Below are 24,782 nucleotides of genomic sequence, written 5' to 3'. Positions count from 1 at the left end.
ATTTAATTCATGTGTAGTATACTGCTGGGAACTGTACTGTAACACACCCTTTCATCATCTGTATTTGCCATCTGTAAATTATGGTTCAGCTTAGTTAACTAAAGCCTTTGTTAACAACCCTATAAACTTCAAGGATTAAAATATCAAGTGATGTTTACCTTCTGCTCAGTCTAACCTAATCCTTGTGTCATCATCAATAGTGAGATCTGAGCAAAATGCTATACTATTGTTGTCTGAGTCACTTTAATTTAGATAAGGAGAAAATATAAAACTACTTTTACTCTTTCTAACAAACAGATGGATTCATGTTGCTCAAAAAAAATTAGTGTGTGGACCATTTATGTTTTGTAACCCCATATTATTTTGGTATGCTTTTTAATTAAGTGCTGATACCAATGAAGACTGAGGTACACTTTTCACACATTTTTAATCCTTCTGAGATAACATTTTGTGAGCCACTGATTAAATGGGGTACTTTTATCTTTTGTCCACAAAGGCAATACTTGTTAGTTTTCCACAGGAGAGTTGCTTTTCTTCATAAAATCTGAATTGAGTCTGTCTTATCAGGCAGTCACCAGAATATATTCTCTTTCTCTCTTCAAACTTTCTTTGCACCATCAATTTCAGTATTTATCATTCATCAAGCCTTTTTTTAATCTCTTTAATTCCATCTGAGAAATGACATTTTCTTTTGCTCTCTTTTTAAGTGTGCTTTATATTTGCCGCTATCATTAATGCTATCCGTATCTCGGTTGGCAGCAGCTATTATATACTGAATTAATCATTCTTTGTTATCTGCATAATATAAATCTAAGCTTTGTTCCTTTTCATTCACTAAACATTTTGTTCATCATACATTAAAATCCTTCTTCAATTTTATGTCATTACAAATCACATTGTACAGCAGTTCAAGTCTGTTATACGTTGCCATAGTATTTTAGTATACCTATCTAACATAACCATAAACCATAGGTAAATTAGTACTAACACATTCAATGTATTTAATGGTAATGTATTTAATATATTTTGTTGTCTGGGGAGAGTCATAGTGCCTTAATATAATTTCCACTCATTCATTTATTTATTTATTTATTCCAGAAAGCTTTATTGTCACCATATTTGCAGCAATATCAATGGATTTTGACTGATGGTCCATTATTAAAGCCGTGTTAATTTTTTTTTTTTTTGCTTTTGATTTGTTTACTTTTGTGAGATTTTGATGCATGATCTTGTTGTGTGTGTGTGTGTGTGTGTGTGTGCACATGCCAGCATGCATATGTGCTTATGTATATATATATGTATATTATGCTATATATTATGCTATATGTATATTATGCTATCCGAATTGACAGTACCTTGGTAGTTAAAGCCATCAAGAGTATGAAGGCAGGGAAAGCCCCAGCCCATCAGGAATCACTGCAGAGATGCTCAAAATATTTGGCAGTGTTGGCTATAGCCTAGTCACGCGTATAGTTAACCAGGTGATACACAAAGGAGTCATACCCAATGACTGGTGTAGCAGCATAATAGTCAACTGCTACAAAGGTAAAGGTGACGCTCTAGATACAAATAATTACAGAGGTATCAAGTTGATGGATCAAGTAATGAAGATCACGGAGAGGGTCATAGCCCAACTAATTAGAGAGAGAGAGTCAGTTTAGATGAAATGCAGTTTGGGTTCATGCCAGGGAAAAGCACCACTGATGCTATATTCCTGGTAAGACAGCTGCAGGAGAAATAACTAGCCAAAGATAAACCTCTCAACCTGGCTTTCGTTGACATGAAGAAAGCCTTTGACAGGATCCCCTGATCCCTTATCTGGTGGTCAATGAGGAAACTAGGGATAGATGAATGGTTAGTGAGAGCTGTGTGAGCCATGTACAGGGACGCTGTTAGTAAGGTGAGGGTTGGCAACGAGTACAGTGAAGAATTCCGGGTAGAGGTAGGGGTCCACCAGGGTTCAGACCTCAGCCCCCTCCTATTTATCATAGTCCTCCAGGCAATAATAGAGGAATTCAAGACAGGATGCCCCTGGGAGCACCTCTATGCTGATGACCTTGCTCTAATTGCTGAGTCACTATCAGAACTGGTGGAGAAGTTTCAGGTGTGGAAGCAAGGATTAGAATCGAAGGGCCTTAGAGTCAACCTAGCTAAAACCAAAGTCCTAATAAGTAGGAAGGTAGACAAATCACAAATGCCTTCAGGTAGATGGCCCTGCTCGATCTGTAGAAAAGGCGTTGGTAGAAACTCTATAAGATGCAAAGTGTAAGCTATGGACACATAAGAGGTGCAGCAATGTCAAAGGAAGGCTAACTAGGAAGATAGTTTTTGTATGTGGCAGATGCTCAACTTCTGCCACATTCCAGGGAGAAAAACTAGAAGTAGTTGATAGCTTCCGTTACCTAGGTGACTAAGTCAGTAGCGGGGGCAGGTGTGCTGAAAGTGTAACTGCTAGAGTAAGAATAGCCTGGGCAAAGTTCAGAGAGCTCTTACCTCTGCTGGTGACAAAAGGCCTCTCGCTCAGAGTAAAAGGCAGACTGTATGACGCATGTGTATGAACAGCCATGCTACATGGCAGTGAAACATGGGCCGTGACTGCTAAGCATATGCATAAGCTTGCAAGAAATTAAGCCAGTATGCTCCGATGGATGTGTAATGTCAGTGTTCATACTTGACAGAGTGTAAGTACCTTGAGAGAAAAGTTGGACCTAAGACGCATCAGTTGTGGTGTGCAAGAGAGACGTTTGCGCTGATATGGTCATCTGGCAAGAATGGATGAAGATAGTTGTGTGAAAAAGTGCCACACCCTAGTGGTTGAGGAAACCTGTGGAAGAGGTAGACCCAGGAAATCCTGGGACGAGGTGGTGAAGCACGACCTTCGAACATTAGGTCTCACCGAGGCAATGACTAGTGACCGAGATCTTTGGAAGTATGCTGTGCGTGAGAAGACCCGGCAGGACAAGTGAGACCATAACCCGTGTCTTCTACCTGGGATGTAGCCAGTCCGCTAATGCATACCTTTCCTTTTTGGGACACAAAACTCTGGAAATTGTAGTTGTGATACCAGTGCCAGTGGCACGTAAGAGAACCATCCGAATGTGGCCGTTACCAGCCTCGTCTGGCACGTAAAAAGTACCCACTACACTCACAGAGTGGTTGGCATTAGGAAGGGCATCCAGCTGTAGAAACACTGCCAGATCAGACTGGGCCTGGTGCAGCCTCCTGGCTTCCCAGACCCCAGTTGAACCGTCCAACCCATGATGATGATGATGATGATGATGATGTGTGTGTATATGGATGTATGTATGTGTGTTTATGTATATATGTATGTATCCTGAATATTCATGTGTGTGTGTGTGGATGTGTGTTTGTGTGTGTATGTGTGGTTGTGTGTTTGTGTATGTATGTTTGTAACTCTGCTTCCTTACATGTGCATGTTTATGTGTATGAGTTTGTGTATGTAAATGCTCCTGTTATATATGCATGTGTGTCCATATGCATCTGTAAGTGTGTGAAGTGTGTGTATATAAGATCGTGTGTTTCTGTCTCCTTTTATTTGTGTGTGTGTGTGTGTGTGTTTGTCTATCTACCTACCTATGTGTTTAATATAATTAAGTTAATATTGATTTAAAGTAAGGTGGCAAGCTGGCAGAATCATTAGCACAATATATTCTCCCTGGGCTAACTTAGGACTTACTGCATGCATGCATGCCATTGATTCATCCCAAATTCCGCACACTCTTACATTTTGCTGACACCTTCACTCAATACACAAATTATCCCATCTTGGGCTTCTGTGATAAAGTGCTCTGTTTCTTTTTTCAACCAAATTTCACATACATCCTCAGTTGCTTTCCAAAACTGATTTCTCTCCAATTTATTTAACATGCTCTATTTGAATTTCATTCTTGTCTTTTCCCCTCTTTCACACTTAATCGCCTGATCCTTTATTCACTGCCTTTCGTAATTTCTCTGTGCTGTTCTGTAGATATTCTTAATAAGCTTTTCTTTCCATCTACACACTCTTCTACAGCCATCAAGTCTCTTCCACACTGGTTTCTTTTCAAGTACAACTGGTTAATATCAGCTTTGGGATGGACTCCATACATTGTCAAAAGCTTTCTACTTTTTCTCTCAAAAGTAGTAGTAGTAGTAGTATTTCTGCTGGTGTCAACTTTACCTTTCATCCTTTCAGGGTTGATAAAATAAGTGTTAGTCAAATTACTATGGTCAATGCAATCAACTAACCTCACCCGCTAAATTTCAGTATTATTATTATCATTTTGGTTTAGCTCAGATTCAGTCTTATTCCTGGTTGAATTTTGTGGGTGATGGGTTACTACCTGTAACCTTAGGTATCCACAAGTTTTCAGCAGCCTTTCAAGTGCTTAGAACCCTCTTGATAATCCTTGCTGTCCCTAAGAGACAAACTTTCTGTAGGAGCTCTACTCGGCATTCTATTTGAATCTCTTTCAACCATTTGTCTATATTATTATTACCTCCGCCTTAGTGAAGATGGGGGCATTGTTTTCAGTCATGTTTGTTTGTTTGTTTGTCCATGGACAAGATATCTCAAACACTGCTGGATGGATTTAGATGAAACTTTCAGGGATGTTTGGCCATGTAACTGGCACGGTCTCATTCATTTTGGAATCAACCCAGTAGCGGACAAGGATTCTGGATTATTTTTTATATTTTCTTTACATGTATACATAAAGTTTCACATAGTTCTTTTGTACATGCACACACATACACACATATACTCAAACATTTTCAGCAATGAACATTACCATCCCATTACTATTGTACACACATACACACATTCAAACATACCTCTCTTTTACACACATATACTCACACTTCAAACACCATTTATTGGCTTTTTCATTCCTTCCTTCATTATTCATCTATCACCCCTTCTTTTCTCATTCTTTGCCACCTTGTTTTGCCTTTCTCATTGTCCTTACTTTCTCTCACTCCCTCTCAGTCATGGCTATTACTCTCACTACTTCTCCTTCTCTGTATTAGCATTTCATCTCCTCTCCCATCACCTCTCACTCAATATATATATATTTGGATTATTTTTCCATTTGAGAGTGATTGGGTCCATTTTTAGTATTTTCCTTTGTGAGAGCAGTTGATTTTATTTCAGATATTCTCATTTTAAAAATCATCTCCGGTTAATCGTTGAGAAGACGTTGGTGTTTTGTTGGCAGAGGTTTGTGCTCTCTGAGTGCTCTTGTTACTATTATTATTATTATCATTATTATTAAGGTGGTGAGTTGGCAGAATCAGTAGCATGCCAGACAAAATGCTTAGTGGTATTTTGCCCATCACTACATTCTGAGTTCAAATTCTGCCAAGGTCAACTTTGCCTTTCTTCTTTGCGGGGTAAATAAATTAAGTACCAGCAAAACACTGGGGTCAGTGTAATCGACTAGTCCCCTCTCCATAAATTTCAGGCCTTGTGCCTTTAGTAAAAAGGATTATTATTATTGTTATTATTGTTGTTTTTAAAGGTGTCCCATCTTGAAGATAGTCTACGTCAAAAAGAGAGTTGTATAACAGGTTTACAAAAGTCATACGAAGAGCAACTAAGCCACATGATGACTCTGTCTAAAGAACGAGAGCTGACATGGCAGAAACAGAAAACTGAAATTCAGAGCCAATATGAAAATGAACTTAGAGTAATTAACAATCAGATTAAGGTATGTAGTAAGCTTACATTTTTTCATGTCATTTACAAAGTTATAATTTTTCGTCATTTGCATTTCTTTTTTCCTCATTCCCTCTCCATGTGTGTGCACTTGTGTGTGTGTATGTGCACATGTGTGTGTAATAATTTATGCATTACATACATATTTGTGTATGTATATAATGTATGCATGTGTGTATGTGTGTATAATGACATCATCTATAACAACTTGACCTTTGTGGATCAGCAGACATGACATCACCTGTTGCTTCTGCTCACAAGATTGTCTGATTGATTGGCCACATGGTTCACATTTGTGGTGGAAAGAGTAGCTGTGAGATGAATGACTTGCTGTTAGTATCTATCTGTCTACCTGCCTATCTATCTGTCTGTCTATCTATCTATCTATCTATCTATCTATCTATCTATCTATCTATCTATCTATCTATCTATATATATATATATATATATATCTATCTCACTGTTTATCTGTCTTTTTATCCATCCATCTATTTAATTATCTATCTATCCATCTTTCTATCTAACTGGCTGGCTGTCTATCCATTTGTTTATCTAACTGAATTTCTAAGAATCACTCTGTCTGGTTGGGTTGTACACAAACATACGCACACACATGCATAAACACACACACACATACACACACACACACAAATATAAACATGTTGTTTCAAGCACTTAAATTTGTTAATGTTTCTAAGATATTTAGGTTTCTCTACAAATAAGACTGCTAATTTTTATAAATCAAATTTTATAAAAATTGACCATCTGATTCATAGTACATATTGCCTGGGTGTTTTAGAAATACAAAATAAATTTAAGTATGAAGCATTATCATCATCATCACCATTTCATGTCCATTTTCCATGCTGGCATAGGTTGAACAGTTTGGCAGGAGCTGGGAAGCCAGAGAACTGTTGCATGTGTTTTGTTTCTAATCTTCCATGAAAACATGCTTGATCATGGGGTAATATTATCTTATTTGGAAACAAGTGATGGTTAGTGACATGAAAAATATCCAACAATAGAAAATCTCCTTCAATAAATTCCAGCCAACCCATGCAAGCGTAGAAAAGTTGATGTTAAAACAATGGTGGTGATGATGATATGTGTGTGTGTGTGTGTGTGTGTGTGTGTGTGTGTGTGTGTGTGTGTGTGTGTGTGTTTGTGTGCGTGTGTGTGCGCACATGTACATGCATATCTATATGTACATGTGTGTGTGTGCATATATATATAATACCAGTAGAGGTGATTATAGGCCCAGAATTCAATTTGATTTAAAAAGTAACGCTATCACTTTCAACTGAATACCAATGCAACAAGCTTGTTTGAATTAGTTCACTTTGAAGACGTTGTAAGTGATGGACCCTTGATGAAATTGCAGTGACTAAGATGCATAATTGCATACAGAGTAATGTGTAGTTGCTGCAGTTGAAACATGTTTGGTTATTGTTATATATGCTGTAGAAAACTTTTTAATAAAAAGTTTTGGATGTGAATAAATCTCCACTCTCATCTTGGTTTTCAATTATATATATATATATATATATATATATATATATATATATATATATAAACATACATATATATATATATATATATAAACATACATACGAAATTTTTTAGTTTTCAACCTATAAACCTTAAGAGCTTCTTGAAACTAAATAAAAGTTTGAATTCTTCAGCAATATATTTTTCATTACAAAATTAACAATTTAGTATTGTAGACCCAAAAGCTTTATTTTCCTGCTTCCTCATTTAGAATTTATGCATCTGTGAACAACTGAGTTTACATTATCATCTGCCTTCATTTTTGACTTGAAATTTGGAATGATAATCTGAAACCAATATTTCCTTTCAAAGTTTTACTTTCCATGTTTATGTTCATATATGTTTCCATATTTATGTTCACATTACCAAATAAAAAAACAAAAGTAATAGAACCACTTTTTATGCATAGCAATAACAATTTTTGAAGATACTCAGTACAGTAAGTATTCATAAAAAAAATTTGAAGAGAAATACATTAAAGAATAGACATGATTACTGTCATACCATAATAGGGTGGTGGTGATAAACCACATGGAAAATAACAGACATCAATAGGCAGAGATCAGCTGTTGAAGATGTAAAGAGCAACTCATATTTCCCTGGTCTTGCCATCCCTCCCCTGTAATAAATCCCCCCCCAGCTCTTCTATACAATCCTTGCCCTAAACAGCCATCTCAGGCACTGGCAGCATTTGCACCTATCAGAATGAAGAGACTCAGTCACATGGTACAGATTAACCATTCGATGATGACAATGGCTATTGTTGTTACTGAGAGGAAGAGAAACACTACTGCTCTGTAGATCATCTGTTTTAGTAGCAAAGAAATTATCCAAAGTTGTTTGATATTTATGGTGCATCATCTCTGATTACAACTCCGAATATGAAGCAAGCTCATTATGAACTCTTGTAATTTTTTATGTTAAATTTACTATTAAGAAACATTATTAACAATGACCTTCCTCCATAAATGCTAACCTTTAACCATATTCATTGTAGTTAATTTAAGTGGAGTTGATAGAACATTCATATTTTCTTCTTCATCTCCAGCTGATTCGTGTTATAACAGTATCAGTTACTCATTAGACAAATTTTCATACAGGACACAAGCAACTTGGTTATATCCTCTTCTATGACTATTCCATATCCTATATCATTTGTTCATATCTCAATATACCTTTAAACTTGATGTAGACTTTCTACTGGTGGAAAGCTTGTAGAGTCACTGATACAGTTTAGTCATGCTTTTTTCAAAGTATCATCTATAGCTAAGGCTTTCACATCACCCCATGACTCATTTATCTTATTTGCTACATCCATAACATTGAACTTTTTCCAGAAGTCTCTACTTGTAGGTTTATCCTCCTCATTAATTACTTTTATGGGTTGTTTCAGAGCTTTCTGATAATAAATACCCTATTTAAGTGATCATTTAAGTTCACTGGTTGGCTTGGTGCATCATCTAAAAAAAAAAGCAATGCATTCTTGGAAATATAACACTTTGTACTGTCTTTTTCTACAGCAAAGTAAAAAAACAGTTTATAAGCTGGTTTTGTAAAAAGCCCATAATCATCCAAGCCTCCTTATTTGATACCAAATCAGATGGATTAAACTTAGTGGGATCCTTTCAAGCCCTTGAATTTTGGGAGTGATTCACATGTAGGGGCTCTTATTTCATTATTACCTGAAGCATCTGCTCCCACAAGATGCTTCAGATCAGCATGATACTGATTTTACTTCACTAGAAGTAAAAATTATAATTTCATCATTATGGCATACCTATTCTGGTGTGTATCCATGACTCAGTGAGTTTCTAAAGGTGCATATATGCAAAGTGCATTCAAAAAGTATCTGACTTTATTTTTTCCCTCCAAAACTAATGCCATATCAGCAAAATCCTATGCAGGTGAGAGGTGACACCACCCTTCCTATGCATGCATGAAAATCTTCACACCAGTAGGCCATGTCAGTTCTCAGCTGTTACACCTAGAGTACAGACATGTTATATGTGCTTGTTGGATTTTCATTTTTGCACCACAAGATGACCAAACGCATTGAGCAGAAACCATAAACCATATCTCATCACCAGTGCTGAAGATCTTCATGAAGTCTGGGTTATGGTTTGCGCAGTCCAGTATGTCCTGAGTGATTTCCATACAGAATTGCTTCAGCTGCTCCACCAGCACACTGGGGGTGAATTTCACTGACACTCTCCACTTGCACAAATCCTTTGTTAAAATCCCATGCTTATACTCACTTCATGAGCAATTTCCTGGATTGTTACACAACAGTCTTTCAAGATCTTTCACTAAACCTCAATTGGCTCCTTGTTTCAGCTTGTGAATAGCTTGCCTGAGCATGCCTCACTCTGCACTGAGTTGTGGCCATGTTTGAAGCAGTTGTACTTGATCTAAGTTTTACTCATGGCATCATTGCTGAAGGCCTGCTGAATCTTCTGGATGGTTTGAGCTTGAGTATTACCAAGCATTTGACAAAACTTGATGCAATACTTCTGCTCAATGCATTTGGTGAAAACAAAAATCCAATACATGTACACTACACATCTGTACTCTAGGTGTAACAGCCAGGAACTTATGTGGCCTACTGGTGCAAAACGTTTTTGCCCATACACAGGAAGGATGGCATCACCAAACGATTTTGCTTATGCAGCATTAGCTTTAGCAGGAAAAAAAATTAAGTCCAATACTTTTTGAATGCACTTTGTACATAGGTAATGGCTTAAACAAGTTAAAGTATGCTTGTATATATGTGGGTGCATAATATATATATATATATTACAAACATTGCCAGATCAGATTGGAGCCTTCTAGCATGGAAAACAAACGTTAAACGATGATGATGATGATACATTTAAATATAAATAATGCATATATTCAATACATATTGTACATAACAATCAAAAGATACTGAAACAAAAATAAGAAATGAATATTCTTATAACAAAAATACGTAAAAATATCCTGGACCAAAAATATGGTTTCATCTTCCTACAGTCTTTGATCAGAAAGTGACCAAAGTTGGATAACAAAATTGTTCATTGTATAAAAGATGATTAGAACCCTGTAAAAGGTCACAATTGCTGTTTTCACTCTTCAGACTAAAACATACAAATTTTTTAAAATATATTCTGATTTCATTATTGTTTTGTATTTATCTAGGATAAGCAAGCAATAGCAGAAAAGGCCATTGATAAAATGAAGTGTTCTAGCCACATTCATAAAGAACTGGAATCTAAGTGCAAAAAAGTTCAAGAACTGCTCTATACACGTACAACACATAATGCTCAGCTACAAATAGTCTGTTGTCTACTTTGTGGTCTTCTCACTCCATTATATACACAAATTCTTGATTTAATTATGCAATGTTATATTTTAAAAGAATCCATCAAAAGAAGTGAGACAACATTTTCTCATCTACGCCTTTTAATTCAGAGTTTTAGCTGTCAGTTGTTGAAATTTGAAGAAGATAGCAAGGACAAACCTCACAACAAATTCAGCTATAAAAAATCTCCTATACTGAGGTTGCGTTGCTATGTTATTGTTATTTTGGCTGCTAACCGTCTAATTTTTCTGTCGAGGACCAACAAACCACTACTTTCAGCTTTTGACATAGCCTTAGGGCCTGTTTCTCTGAGGGTTCAAGCAAACATTGATCAAAACTTTCTGGATTCCTTTTCAGGTAAAGTTTTTCAAAAATTTTATATCATTGTTGTCTTTAAAAAAAAGAACATATTCAACTCGAAATAATATAATGTGCTGCATATTACCTCATTCCCCCCATCAAATTGACATTGCTTACATTCCAAACATGAGTAATGAATGTCTTATTGAACTAGGATTTTCAATAAAGAAAAAATTTTAACTTTATTTATATTGTTAAATAAATTAATACTGTAAATTAATAGTGCAGAACTATATTATGAATTAGATTTTACGCTTGTTAGGCATATATTAAAATTTTTTATTTGGTCATGTGCCTATAAAAACTCATACCTCAATGGTTAGGTGTTGCACTCACAACTGTTAGATCATGGGTTCAATTCCCAGACTGAGCAGTGCAGTGCACTGCATTCTTGAGCAAAACACTTCATTTCACGTTGCTCTGCAATCTTTTCAACATCAGCATCCATTTTGACATGGTTTCTGCAGCTGGATACCCTCCATAATGCCAACCACTTTACTGAGTGTACTGGGTGCTTTTTTTCATAGTACCTCCACTAGTGAGGTTGCTTTGCAACTTGAAAGACTAAAGGGCATAAAAAGCCTCTGATAAATGGAGGGGAATAGAAGGGAGAGGGTGTATTATGATTTTAGGGAAGGTAATGAGAAGAGTATAATTAAGTATAATGAGAAGAGTGGCCGGAGTGATAGTGGAGTGAGTAACAGAATAGACACTTTTGGCAGAGAGAGAATGGAAAGAAACAGGGAAAGGGATTAGTGTCAGTTGTTAGTGAAAAAGGGAAGGACAGAATAGTAAGGATGATGAAGTGTGTTATATAAGAAAGGGTTCCAGGCTGTCCCATCTCAGTGGGATTCAAATTCAGAGTGTAGAAAGTTAAAAGGAATACCACAGGGCATTCTATCTGGTGCTCTAATGATTCTGCTAATTCACTGGCTTTGTAGGTATTACTCTTCTGTCCAATATCTAGCAAAGACTTGTACAGAAAGGCTACTGTCTCAGAATATATGATAATCTAAAAATTTCTTCAAACTTAGATTAATTGAACTTCTCTAAAGTCACGCTGTATGGCTCAAATAGACTATTTTCAGCAATTAAGGGAGCCTCTATACAATCACTTATTCTGCTAGAAATAGCTGCCAAATCTCCTTCAAAATACTCCCTACTGTGTTTTAAAAAATGTAGGACATGTGGAATAATGCACCTTCTGTCAAAGATGAATGCATTTGATCATGTGTCTGCTATGATAATAGGCCTAACCTCAGGCTAAATAACAACAACTCACAGTATTTATTTCAAGTAATTAGTAGGGAATTTCTTTTCCCTCTAATTCTTTTATCATCATCATCATCATCATCATCATCATCATCGCTATTATTATTTTTGCACTCATGGCAATAGTGTGAACATACACATTTCTTTCTTTGATGTTCACAGATGATTGCCTGAAGCAAGTAAAGCAATAATCCATGTTTTATTTGATAAACTTTGTCTTCTACATTTTTATAGCCTTTGAGTTTACCGTCTTCTTTTAATAATAGGAGTAATATATAAAAGGATTACTACTAGTAGTGTTGTTTGTATGAAATATGCAAATGAGGTCAGTGATGAGGACTGCTGTTTTCACAACTACTACTAATCTTTTGTCATCAATTCCCAGTAGCAGAAAGTATGATGATGTATCTTCTTTATAGATGATTTAATTCAAAGAAACTCTTCAAGAAATCTGTGTTACTTTGCTTGATATTTACTTATTTAAACCGTTCATTTAGATTTGAAGTAGCAATTACCATAATGCATGGAGTATCACAAGAAATCTTAATCAGCGTTATAATTTAATGTTCTGAGTTTAGATACTGCCAATATGTTTTTTAATAAGTTTTTTTTTTATGGTTTAATCAGATACTGGGCCCTAAAATTCATGAGAGGAAAGGGAAATATCCTCAGAGACCTGATCCAAATACTTGAAACAAAGTGGAATCTGCTAAAGGTACTCAAGAGCTAGGTGGTAATGTTAAAATAAGAGATTGATTAAGTTTACAATACAAGAAGATGAGCAGACCTTCTGACAGACTTTTGTATATTTAATCTACCAAATATTACTCACAAAGTTTTAGTCAGTTCAGTATTATTGCAAAATGCTCATGCTTAATTATTGCACTGGAGAACTGAAACCAAACCCATGTAGTTGAAAAGCAAACTTTTTAAGCATAGCACCATCTTCCTTTTTTTTTTCTTTTTCTTATTTCAATAAAGTTGTAGTAATGTATTAATTCCAGTTTAATTGGTATAGAGATAGAGGGAGGAGTTAAGATGAGTTGATGGGGGAGAGGGTGAGAGACTCGTCAAGGACAAATTGTGTTCAAGTTCAAATCCTGTCATGGCCAACTTTCTGTCATCTTTCTGTGGTTGATAAAATAAAGTACTAGTCAAATACCAGAGTTAATATAATCAGCTGTTCCCTTCTCACAAATATTTTGAAAAAACTATTATTACTATTTTGTTTCCTGCTTACATCAATTTTTTTTCATCTTGTATTATTTTATTTTCCTATCAAAGCAGGTCTAGCTTAGTTTTCACAATTAACTGATGTTATTTCTATTTTTTGTTTTAAATCTCTGTTGTCTTTTGAAAAGTAAGCATTGTCATAGCTCAGATTCCACTCTCTTAAATATTTTCATCTCTCTGGCTCTTTCTTATGATTAACCGCCCCCCCCTCTCTCTCTCACACACACACATTGTTTCAAACTTCAAATCTATATTCCAAGGTTAATGACACCATGATCAAGAATTGAAACTGGCAGATAACACATTCATGGTTATTTGCTAGTCCAAGTAAATAATCTCCTAAAAATAATTATAAATGAAACTAATATATTACTTTCTTTTTATTTTGAAAGATTGTCTTTCAAAGAATTCAGATGAAGGCAAATCTAAAGGCTTGCTTCAGTTATTAAGCAGTCAAAATTTGAATGAATCTCTCAGGATGTCTGTCACTGAACTCCAAAAATTTGTCTCAAATGCTACAAAAAATGATGGTAACACTTCAGTTTTTATTTATTTGAATTGTTTAAAGCTTCAGTTAAAGAACTAGCAACTAAATATATTTCTTTAACTTTTATATGAATACTAGCTAAACATAGCATACTAAATTATACATACTAGCAGAAAGACCACATTCCGGGCAGTTTTCTGCTAGCCTCTTCATAATATTTTCACATTTGATTCCCATTTCTTATAATTTTTATATTTTACGTCCAATTATTTCTTTGTATAATAGTGCTCACTTGCTTAGTAAATATTGCTTTCATTCTTTTATCACAGTCATAATCTCTCTTTTTTTTTTAACAAACATCACGGTAGTCCAACAACAGAGAGAGAAGCAGTTTGTCAAGTTTTACCTTCCCCTAAAAGCAACATAGAGATTTCAATTCAGCAGCCCATTTGTAAGCTTTGCAGTATATGTGTGTGTGTGTGAGAGAGAGAGAGAGAGAGAACTTTGCAAACAATGAATGTAACAAACATGAAATAAAAATATCGTATAAAATAAAAGGGCATTACTACAGATGTATACACTCCTGACTTTGTTGCCTCATAACATCCAAAAAAATGGATACTTTTTAACAAAATTTTTTACAAATACTACTTAGATGTTGTGGCTTCAGAGTATATAGGAATTTATGGGGAAGAATTTTTGTGAGGGGGTGGAGAGAGGAGTTTCAGAAAATTCACACAATCTGAATTTTTTCCCTCATAACTTTCAGGAAGATGGGTATCTTTTAATGAAAATTTATACAAATCCCTTTCAAACAGCATAGATTATGATTATAAAGAAATTTGTGGGGGAAATTTTTTCAGGGATTTTCTCCAATTTTTAAACCACAGCCTTCGAAATGATGGGGTTAGTGGGGGGGATCTTTGTATGAAAAAGGTTTTGAAAACTCTTTTTTTTACACCCCCTCCCTCATCATCACATTCTGTACCTACTTTGGCCTTTTTTTTTGTTTGCCCTTCAAAACTATGGGAAGAGCATTTTCAGTAAAAATTTTTTGTTAATTGTGAATAAATATCAGAGGGAAAAGTGATTTAAGGGCATTTTGGCTGTTGTTTCTAGCACATCCAAAGACAATCCTCCTCGTTTCTTTATCATTCTTGCATGTATTGATGTTTTTCAATATTCCCCCCCCCCCGATTGTTTCTGTTAAGAAATTAAAATATTGGAGAGTCTGAGAAGGTCATTACTGGCATTTGTCCACAGTGATTTAAAAAATTACAGAGATGTACTTGCATAGCAAGTGACTTGATCTGAGATCATGTGCTGAAACAAAAACAATTGCAGTGTGGGAGCTGTTTGTAAACCATTCAAGAACACACAAATACCATTAGTTTCACTTCAACATTAAAACTTCATTTGTGTCGAAATATTTTTGTCACTTAGAAACCGCAACTTGTTCACTGACAAAACTTCACAAAAGTGATGCAGCACAAAGCTTTGTCAGTGAATAGCACATGCACACACACACACATTCATTTATTCATTGTGTTTCATTTGTGTGTATGTGTATTTTATGTGTGTGCATGAGTGTGTATTGGTGTGTGCAGTGTCCCTGTTCAAGTTGTTTGGAAACTGTGAATAAGATGCAAGTTTTGAGTACTTGTTGGTAACTTTTTCTTTTTCTCCTCATCTTCAAATAGTAATTACCCAACTTTCTAGGCTCTTCTCACAGCTATTCCGTGTTAAAAATTATACAGGTATTTTTAAAATTTTTCATTCAATAAATAATATTTTTACATTAGATATACATTAATAGTGAATTAAACTTAAAAGAGAAAGTGAGAGACTTTGCAAATGAAAATGGAATACTCTGCAGTGAATGTGGTGAATATTTAAATTTGTGGTGAATTGGACACAGTGAATATTTAAATTTGCAAGAAATTGGAGTTTTAAAAAATTCAATAAACTTGAGAAATCAAACTTATAGGAAATTTCTTAGAACATGAAATTATAAAAATATTTCCAGATGGTCAATCCTTTAATAATTGCTTTCTTTTAGTACTTTTAGTAATTGTTACATACCTAACTAATAAGCAGCTTTCTCTATTATAGTATAGATGTGGCTTGTGGGTATCACAAGAAAATACTGGTTTCTTACAAATTTATAGGATGGAAAAATAATCAGTTGAATTAAATGGTGGTGTATTACCAGTCATTATTTTATCAAAAATTGTGAGATGAAAGGTTGTCATCTCACAGCAGAATTTAACATATAAATATAAAGGGATCATCATCATTATCATTTTCCATATTGGCATGTGTTGGATGGTTTGTCAGAGTCTGACAAAATGCAAGGCCATGTTGAGTTCTAGTGTCAGCTTTGGTACAGTTTCTATGGCTGAATGTCCTTCCTAGCACCATCCACTTTACAGGGTGTACTGGGTACTTTTTTTTTTTTTCATGCTACTGACACTAGTGGCTGAAGGCATAGCAAAGGTGTGATTGGTAGAAAGAGGGTAGGTAGGGATGATAATGGTGAATGGAGGTGGTTCCAGGAGGGACAGAGGAGGTGGAAGAAGTAACCAGAAGGGAGGAGATGTCATATGTGCCAGTTCTGCTCATGGATGATTACAACAGCCAAGTAGTACCACAAAAGAGGGAGTGGTGGATGTTAGGAGATGTGAATTGTGGGGAAATGCTTGACATGTCAGAGCGAAAGAAGGTAAGGGCAGTGCCCCACATATAAAGGCATAATAGAGTGGTTTACAGATACTATCTTTTGGCTCTAATGGATGGGTTTTCTTGAGCACAGCAAAATGCAAATCATCTCAGTCCTTTGTCATCTCTGTATGGCTCAGCATCTTGAGATGAGACTTCAATACATCATTCTATGTCTTCTTGGGTCTCAGAATAAATATCAGAACACATTACGTCTAAGGCTCTACTGATTCTGTCATTTACTGTCCTTAACTAACTGTACACAGGTATGTTGTTCTAAACAAACTTTACATCTGTTTGTCCTTCTTAATACTGATCTTACTGTAAGAGGTTACCTTGAAGTTGATGTTTAAGAATGTCTTGTCCTGGTAGACTGACATAGGTAGCATAAGAGCTCATCACTATGTACTTATCTAGTGTTTGGTATCTGAGGCAAGAAGACACTATATCTCTGTAAAGACAACTATATAAAAGATTTTCTTGTTTTACTTTTTTTTTTGTTTTTGTTTTCTATTCCAGTATCTCAATTAGATACCAAATCATTCCTTGTTTGTGCTCGTGGGACCTTGAACCAAATTGCCAATATTCTTGTACGGAATTTTCAGAATACCAATTATATGATCCCATCAAGTGGCTTAACAAGTAGAGACTCTCTAATCTCTAGACTAGCTTGTGGCTTGCAGACACAGCTAAGAATTAGACCACAAGCTACCACTAATACTCTACTGTACCAGAAAGTAAGTATATAATCTAATAGCAAAATGCATTTCTATTTTCCTATGTTATAGTGCATGGCTAGCAGAATTAGCAGAACATCAAACAAAATATTTGGTAATATTTATTATCAACCCACATCTCTCTAGCTTTTGAGTTTGAATCTTACCTAGGTCCATTTTGCTTTTCACCCTTCTGAAGTCATCAAAATAAATACCAGTTGACAAACTAAGCAATATGAGTGATGTAATCCTATAATTTATACCTTAGAAAATAATGCTCCAGCTTAGCCACAGTCTATTCATTGAAGCCAGTAAGAGAATAAAGCAATAATGTATGCATGTATTTATGTAATGTATTGCTTTAACTAAATCAGTTGGTTGTTTGTTCTAGTTCCTATAGGACTGGAATAGCTTAATCAGATGTTTATTTATGGAATAACCAACCAATTATGGAAAGGTTATTGTTGATATTAAATTGTTTTTGCCATTATTACTACTGCTGTTGTCATTGTTTAACCCAAATGAGTTACATCAAAGGAATGATCATTTAAATTCTTGGTTGTTACTGAGTTCATTAACCTGATACTGAATTACCTTTTATCTTGTTTTTACCACTTTTTTGCCTAGTTAGCATATCCTAAAGCGTTGAGTAATGAAAAAGTCTTCTATAGCATTACCAGAATGAAACTATAAAGCCTGCAACAGCTTATCAGTTATAGTCTGTTGTATGCTTCTCTAACATTGAGCCATTCATCTACTCTTTAGAAAGGTTATTCTTTATTGTCAGTAAGGAGTAGGATAATAAAAATAGATGCTGGATAAGGTATATGTTGCATTAAAGACTGTAATGGACAGTAGGCAAGCACATTGAGAGTGTAGGTGTATAGCTGGTGAGATTATTTATAGTTTTTGGTTAGTTTCTAAATTGACTACCTTTTATATTGAATCTGAAAATGTTATATGATGCTTTAGAAAATGGTAGATGACAAACATTTCCTTTGTGTTATTGTTCTAAGTAGAAAGCTATGGTAGTTGATTATTGCTTTTGTAGTTTAGTTTTACTCCAGATCAGCCTCCCCCAATAATGTTGATCAACAGCATTCCTGTCATGACCATCTCATCTTTTTTTTTTCATGTTTTTGATTTAAGCATAATGTGTCATCATCATCATCAACATCATTATCATCATTTAAGGTCTGCTTTCGATGCTGGCATGGTTTGTCTTGGACTATATCATCTAATGTATCCTTTTTTAAGATTGTAGGTGCAATCTGAGAAGAATTTGATTCTTTCGAATAAGATCTCCTATCATATAGATGTTTCTTATTTATTTATTTGTATCTGTGTATGTGGTAATTTTATTATCATGTTTTGCTATTGTTTGCTCTTCTATGGGTTATATGAATCATAAGTTAGGTGAATGGAGATTATGATATAAATAGAGTGATACAATCCCTGTGATTGTCCCAATTTTTTTATGATTCATCATCATCATCATTGTCATCATCATCATTATCATTTAGCATCTGCTTTCCATGCTGGCATGGGTTAGATGGTTTGACTGGAACTGTTGAACCAGAGATCTGTATCAGGTTCCAGCCTGATTTTGGTTTAGTGTCTCTGGCTGGATGCCCTTCTTAATGTCAACCACTCCAAGAGTGCAGTAGGTACCTTTTATGTGTCACCAGCACGGGTGCTTTTACATGTCACCTGCACTCTGGTTTCCACATGTCATCAGCACAGGTGCTTTTACATGTCACCAACACCAGCCACACTTGGCTTGACGAGTCATCTCAAGCACAGAAAATCACAAAAGGTCTTGATCACTTGTTACTGCGTCCATGAGACCCAACATTTGAAGATCATGCTTCACTTCTCTGTCCCATGTCTTCCACAGGTTCCCTCCACAGTTAGAGATCAGCGCTTCTTTACACAGCTGTCCTCATCTGCATGCATCACTTGACCATACTGGCACAGCCCTTTCTCTTGCACACCATATTTGATGTCTCTTATGCTCAATTTTTCTCTCAAGACTCTCAGTCTGTCGTACATACACACTGATATTGCACATCAAGCGAAGCCTTGTAGCTTCATTTCTTTCAAGCCTTAGCGTGTCCTCTACTGTCACAACCCATGTTTCACTGCTGTGAAGCATGGCTGTTCACACATAAACATCATACAATCTACCTTTCACTCTAAGAGAGATTCCCTTTTGTTACCAACTAAGATATAAGCTCTCTGAGCTTTTCCCAGCCTATTCTTATTCTAGCAGCTACACTCTCGGAACATCCACCTCTGCTGCTAACTTGGTCACCTATATAGTGAAAACTATCAACTACTTTTAGGTATCCCTCCCTGACAATTGATGGAGTCTATTTTCTGTACATTTCTAGTGTTTATTGCACATGTACATCTACCACATACAAATACTATTTTCTCTGTTAACCTTCCACTGATTCTGTTGCACTTCTTACATGTCCATAGCTTGCACTGGGTCACCTTATGGAATTTCCACCTGTCTTTTCTACATATCAAGCAGGGCCATCTACTTAAAGGAATTTGTGATTTGTCTGCTTTCCTACTTACTAAGATTTTATTCCGGGCCTTGCTTCTACACCTGAATTTTTTTTTTCTCCAGTCCTGGTTAATTATATTTATATAATGGTTGTGTAACGTAATATACATCTCAGTATTTGTTTCTTTGTTTCTTTCAAGGATATGATACAATCTCTACAAAACTACACTTCTGATTTAAATAGACATGTTCACAAAATGACAACACAATTACAACAGTTGAAGCAGAAGCAAGATATATCTGCACAAGAAAAAGAACAGTTTGAACTTGATAAATCAACTATTTTCCATCTACAAGAACAGCTAAAGCAACTGCATGAAAGGGTACTCTTAAGATATCTTTTTTCATTTCAATTGTATATCAAGTTAAATTACCAACTACAATGTATCTTTAACTTAACTGTACTAATTATTGCCTGCTAATTTATTCATTTCGGGTGATATGGAATTTTCCATGCTTTACACCATTTTATACATGTGCTTTATGTACCAAATTCAAATACACAGACCTTGGGATGAATGATTCTGCTGAATTATTTGATATTGATTTTGCTTGTTCTCTATAAGCAAGCTTACAGGTGAGGCTAGTCTGTAATTTGAGCATGCATGGCAAAAGTCAAGCAGTTTCTAAAAGTTCTTGTATAACTTACTCTAACTTCCTTCCATGTTTTGCTAGTTGTTTTTAATTTTCTTTATTAATATGTCATAGATGCTCTTGAATATGCTTAGTGCTGTGTAGTTGTGGTGTCTCTTTAACTTCAATGATTAAGCAAATCTGTTTTCAATTATGACCATCCTAGTTTACATATTTGTGCTTTAAATGACTCTAAGTAAACAACAGACAATTTATGCACAACATATGAATGTTTACATTTTTATGTAGTTGTTTACTCACAATTAATGGCTTTAATATTTAAATTTATTTAAGTATTTGATTCACATTTTGTTGTGTATAGAGTATATATATTATTTACTTAATGATAAACAGGTTAAACATAAATATGGTAATTAAACTTAATTTGCAACACCTGTACGTATTTATCAGCTTTGTTTTTGTTGATAATTCTTATCAACAACTTTTCGTATGATCATGATTTGAGAAGACCCACAACAGCATCCTAAAGATTGGACGTAATCTCCTGTGGGCAAGAAATGTAAAATAAAGTTTATTATAAACAACACAAATATTTTGTAATTTGATTGCTTTCAATGTGATACCTGTTATACAGAAATTATTTTTATTCATTGAAAATTTAATAAAATCTAATCATAAGTAAGTGAAATCATACTAAATACAACTAAATTCAAAACCTTCTCTCCCTAGCAATATCAGCAATTCTGAAACTTTTGGGTGTGAATTTACATGAGTAGAAGCTTTTTTTAACAAATTTTATCCTGAAAACCACCTGCACAAATTACATGGGTTTTTATGATAGTCTTAAGATATCTTAAAAAGGAAATGAGAAATGGAAATATGGGTTTTTGTTTTTGAATAACATGAGTAGTTAATTTGTCATTGATTTCTCCATTCAGAAAAGTCCCTTATATGAATAAACTATTAATTTTTTTTTTAATATGCAATGTTATTTATATGAATGTTATTTATTATTTTATTGTCTGGGGAGAGTTGTTCTCTTTTAGTGCTTTATTACTTAACACACTCACCAATTCGATTTCCACTCATTTACTTATTTATTTTCTCTAAAATTTCTATTGCATCTTGCAACCCCTTCAGCATTTATTTATTATTGTTATATAGAAATCACTGCAATATAGCTTAATTTTGATGAATTTCATTTTTGTTTCTTGTTGTTGTTTATATTTAGCAACAGAAGCAAATATCAGTGGAGACATTTGAGAAACTTGTATTTGAACTAAAATCTTCTATGCTTCGAGAACAGCGGAATGATCAACTGCTGAGAGAGCAATCTGCTCAGCTGACAGAAATATCATCACAGCTTGAGGAACAGAATAACAAAGTTTTTCTGAAAGAAAATATATTATCAGAAGTTACTGAAGTATGTATTGTTAAGCTTTAATACATTGTTGGTCAGAATCATATTAGGTAGGACAGATAACCAAGATAATCAGCAGCTAGTGTGGCTGAAATCTAGTATTATCAAAAATGTAATCTTGTGATAACCTTTGTGAGCAATTCTATAACATCTGACTGTGTAAACAAGTCACTGATTTAAGACAAGTTAATTTCTATGGAGTGCCAAATTCATACATTAATGCTGTTATGACTATGTACCAACAGTGATGTTTGTATTTCCTTCAAGCAGTATAACAAATTTGTGGTGTCTTCTTCAGGAATACTTCAAGGTGACACACTTGCATAATTGTTATGGATTATGTTATAGATATATCTCTGCAAGAAGATTGATACACTATCAAGAGAAAGCTTTTGAGTAGATCGCTTGCTGTAAAACTTCCAGTATTAGATATGCTGAAATTACTGTAATTTTAAGTGATAGCCCTTTGGCTGCTTAAAGGCAATAGACAAGTTTTGAAACTATATCTGAAGAGTGGGAATAAAAATCAAAGTCATGTTGATTGATGACCTAAACTTCACAATCTCAGAAGTCCAGTTTCCTTTTGTCACAGGTTTTTGCTATCCTCTGTATGAAATGGCAGAAGATAGAAATGTTTTTAAACAAAGATGTCAATTAGAATAGGGGAAAAGCATATAAACTTTATATTTTTTGGAATCATTCAATCAGTAATAGAATTAAAATACTTCTTTCTGAAACTTGCATTGAAACAGTTCTACTCTGTAGTAGCAAGTCAGGGACAATTATAAAAACCCTTGCTATGTATCATTCTTTTTTATAATTTTGACGTGGGAGTCATTTCCCAGAATGAAAAACTTTGCTCTGTTGATAGCTTTTGACAGTTTTCAGAGGTCCAAATACACTACTAACTAGTCTTTTGAACCATAAAAATAAGAACATTATATTATTGGTAGAATTTTGCAAAAGAAATACATTTCCTAAATTAATGATGATCAAGCATGATGCAATATTAGATTTAATGAATCTTCTGATGTTACCATGGAGAAGAAATAATGGTGAAAGTGCATTGACTTATATTGAATGCACATTTCTTACTGTTGTGGGTTGTCTGTTATAGAGATAGCAGAAGATACCAAAGAAATTCGTTTCATCAATGGTTCTTAATTCCAACATGATTGAGGCAAGATGGCTGAATGAATGTGATGTTGGATGTAGTAGCAGCCATAACAAAAGTAACTTACCACAACAAAGACAACATTAACATAATCTACAAGGATAGTATCAACATCAGGAATTACTATATATCCATAAGCAAAGGAACATCTTTTGTGCGTGTCATAGGTTTATCAATCTCTGGAAGGCAAAATAGATGTTATTAAAAAATAATATGAAAGACATTGTTTGTCCAAGTATCATGTCACTCTCAGAAGAGGAAATGCTGTGCTCCCAAAAAACATTCTAGGGGTTATCTTAGTGTTTTGTGATGAAGCTAAAATCTTTGATAAATCACTTTTCTCATTCTTTTCTAATGTCTAAATAGTCTGTTATGGCTTGTATTTTTAGACTTTATCCAAGTGCCAAGATACTCTAAAGACTAAAGAACAATCATTATATGAAGTGAAGAATAGAATAAAACAAAATAATAGTGAAAAAGCAGAGCTGCAAGAAAACCTTCTTGATGCTGAAAGGACTCTGAGAACAGCTGCTCAGTAAGTAACTGGAGTGTGTGCTTGTGTGTGTGTGTGTGCGTGTATGTGCGTGTATGTGTGTGTGTTCAAAGAGGATGTTAATCTTGCAAGCTGCGTGATGACCTTACTAGTGCTGATGCCACAAAAAAATGCAGCCAATACACAAAGCAGTTGGCTTTAGAAAGGATGTCCTGCTGTAGAAACCATACTAAAGGAGACATTAGAGGATGTTGCAGTCCTTGGACCCATCAGATCCTGTCAAATCATCCAACCCAGACTAGCATGGAATGTGGACGTTAATAATGATGATGATGATGTCTTTGTAGACCAGACACAGTTCATAATAATTGGCAAAGCATGGCTACAGGCAGAGATGTGGTTGTGTGGTTAAGATACATGCTTTCCAACCATGTAGTCTTGAGTTCAGTCCCACTGTGTGGCAGGTTGGGCAAGTGCCTTCTACTATAGTCCAAGCCACCCTAGCCCTATGAGTAGATTTGGTAGACAGAAACTAAAAGAAGCCCATTGTGTACATGTGCATGTGTATTTCTTTGTGTGTACCTTTGTCTAAATGTCACAATTGTTATAAATGAGCATCACTTTCATACAAACAAGACTGTTCATTTCCAGTTTTCTGAGAAAAATTGTCTACCTATGGAGAAATATTACTTTGCTTGGAAATAAGTGAGGTTGGTGACAGGAAAAGCATCTGGTTGAGACTGTCAGATTCTCAACAGATTCTATCCAACCCATGCAAGCATGGAACAGTGGACATTAAATGATGATGGTATATATGTATATACACACACTTGTAGAGGCATGAACACATAATACACACAGACTCACACATATAAACATACTTGTGGGAACACATAGACACATGCCCACAAATATTTATATAAAATAATAATAATAATGAAATTATTGTATACAGTGCTCAGGTGCACCACAACTTGTCAGAAAGTGCATATAAAGTACATGCAGTAATGTAGAAATGTCTGGAAAGCGAACAGTGTATGAGTCAGATACACGCTTGCGCATGTATGGAGGGGAGAAAATCAAGTGTAGTGTTGGCGAATCACAGGAAGCATGGAAGTTTTGAAGGATGCAGTGCT

At 35.0% G+C, this 24,782-nt stretch overlaps 1 protein-coding gene across 12 annotated transcripts in view; it reads left to right on the top strand.

Annotated features, from left to right (window-relative positions):
- Positions 1–24,782, top strand: part of LOC115225588 (coiled-coil domain-containing protein 171) — a 268,237-nt gene that overhangs the window by 200,495 nt on the left and 42,960 nt on the right. For 11 of the 12 annotated variants that reach the window (XM_036498806.1, XM_036498818.1, XM_036498809.1 and 8 more), the window contains 7 exons: positions 5,520–5,708; positions 10,442–10,961; positions 13,862–13,999; positions 17,194–17,411; positions 20,106–20,288; positions 21,791–21,982; positions 23,543–23,688. In XM_036498806.1, coding sequence (XP_036354699.1) covers positions 5,520–5,708; positions 10,442–10,961; positions 13,862–13,999; positions 17,194–17,411; positions 20,106–20,288; positions 21,791–21,982; positions 23,543–23,688 — 1,586 coding nt within the window. The remainder of the gene's footprint in view (positions 1–5,519; positions 5,709–10,441; positions 10,962–13,861; positions 14,000–17,193; positions 17,412–20,105; positions 20,289–21,790; positions 21,983–23,542; positions 23,689–24,782) is intronic. The other variant, XM_036498816.1, reaches the window with a different exon arrangement.

Source organism: Octopus sinensis, linkage group LG2 (genome assembly GCF_006345805.1).
Source record: "Octopus sinensis linkage group LG2, ASM634580v1, whole genome shotgun sequence".
Taxonomy (NCBI): Eukaryota; Metazoa; Mollusca; class Cephalopoda; order Octopoda; family Octopodidae; genus Octopus; species Octopus sinensis.
The sequence above is the reverse complement of the archived record's forward strand: the minus strand, read 5'-3'. Positions and strand labels throughout refer to the sequence as shown.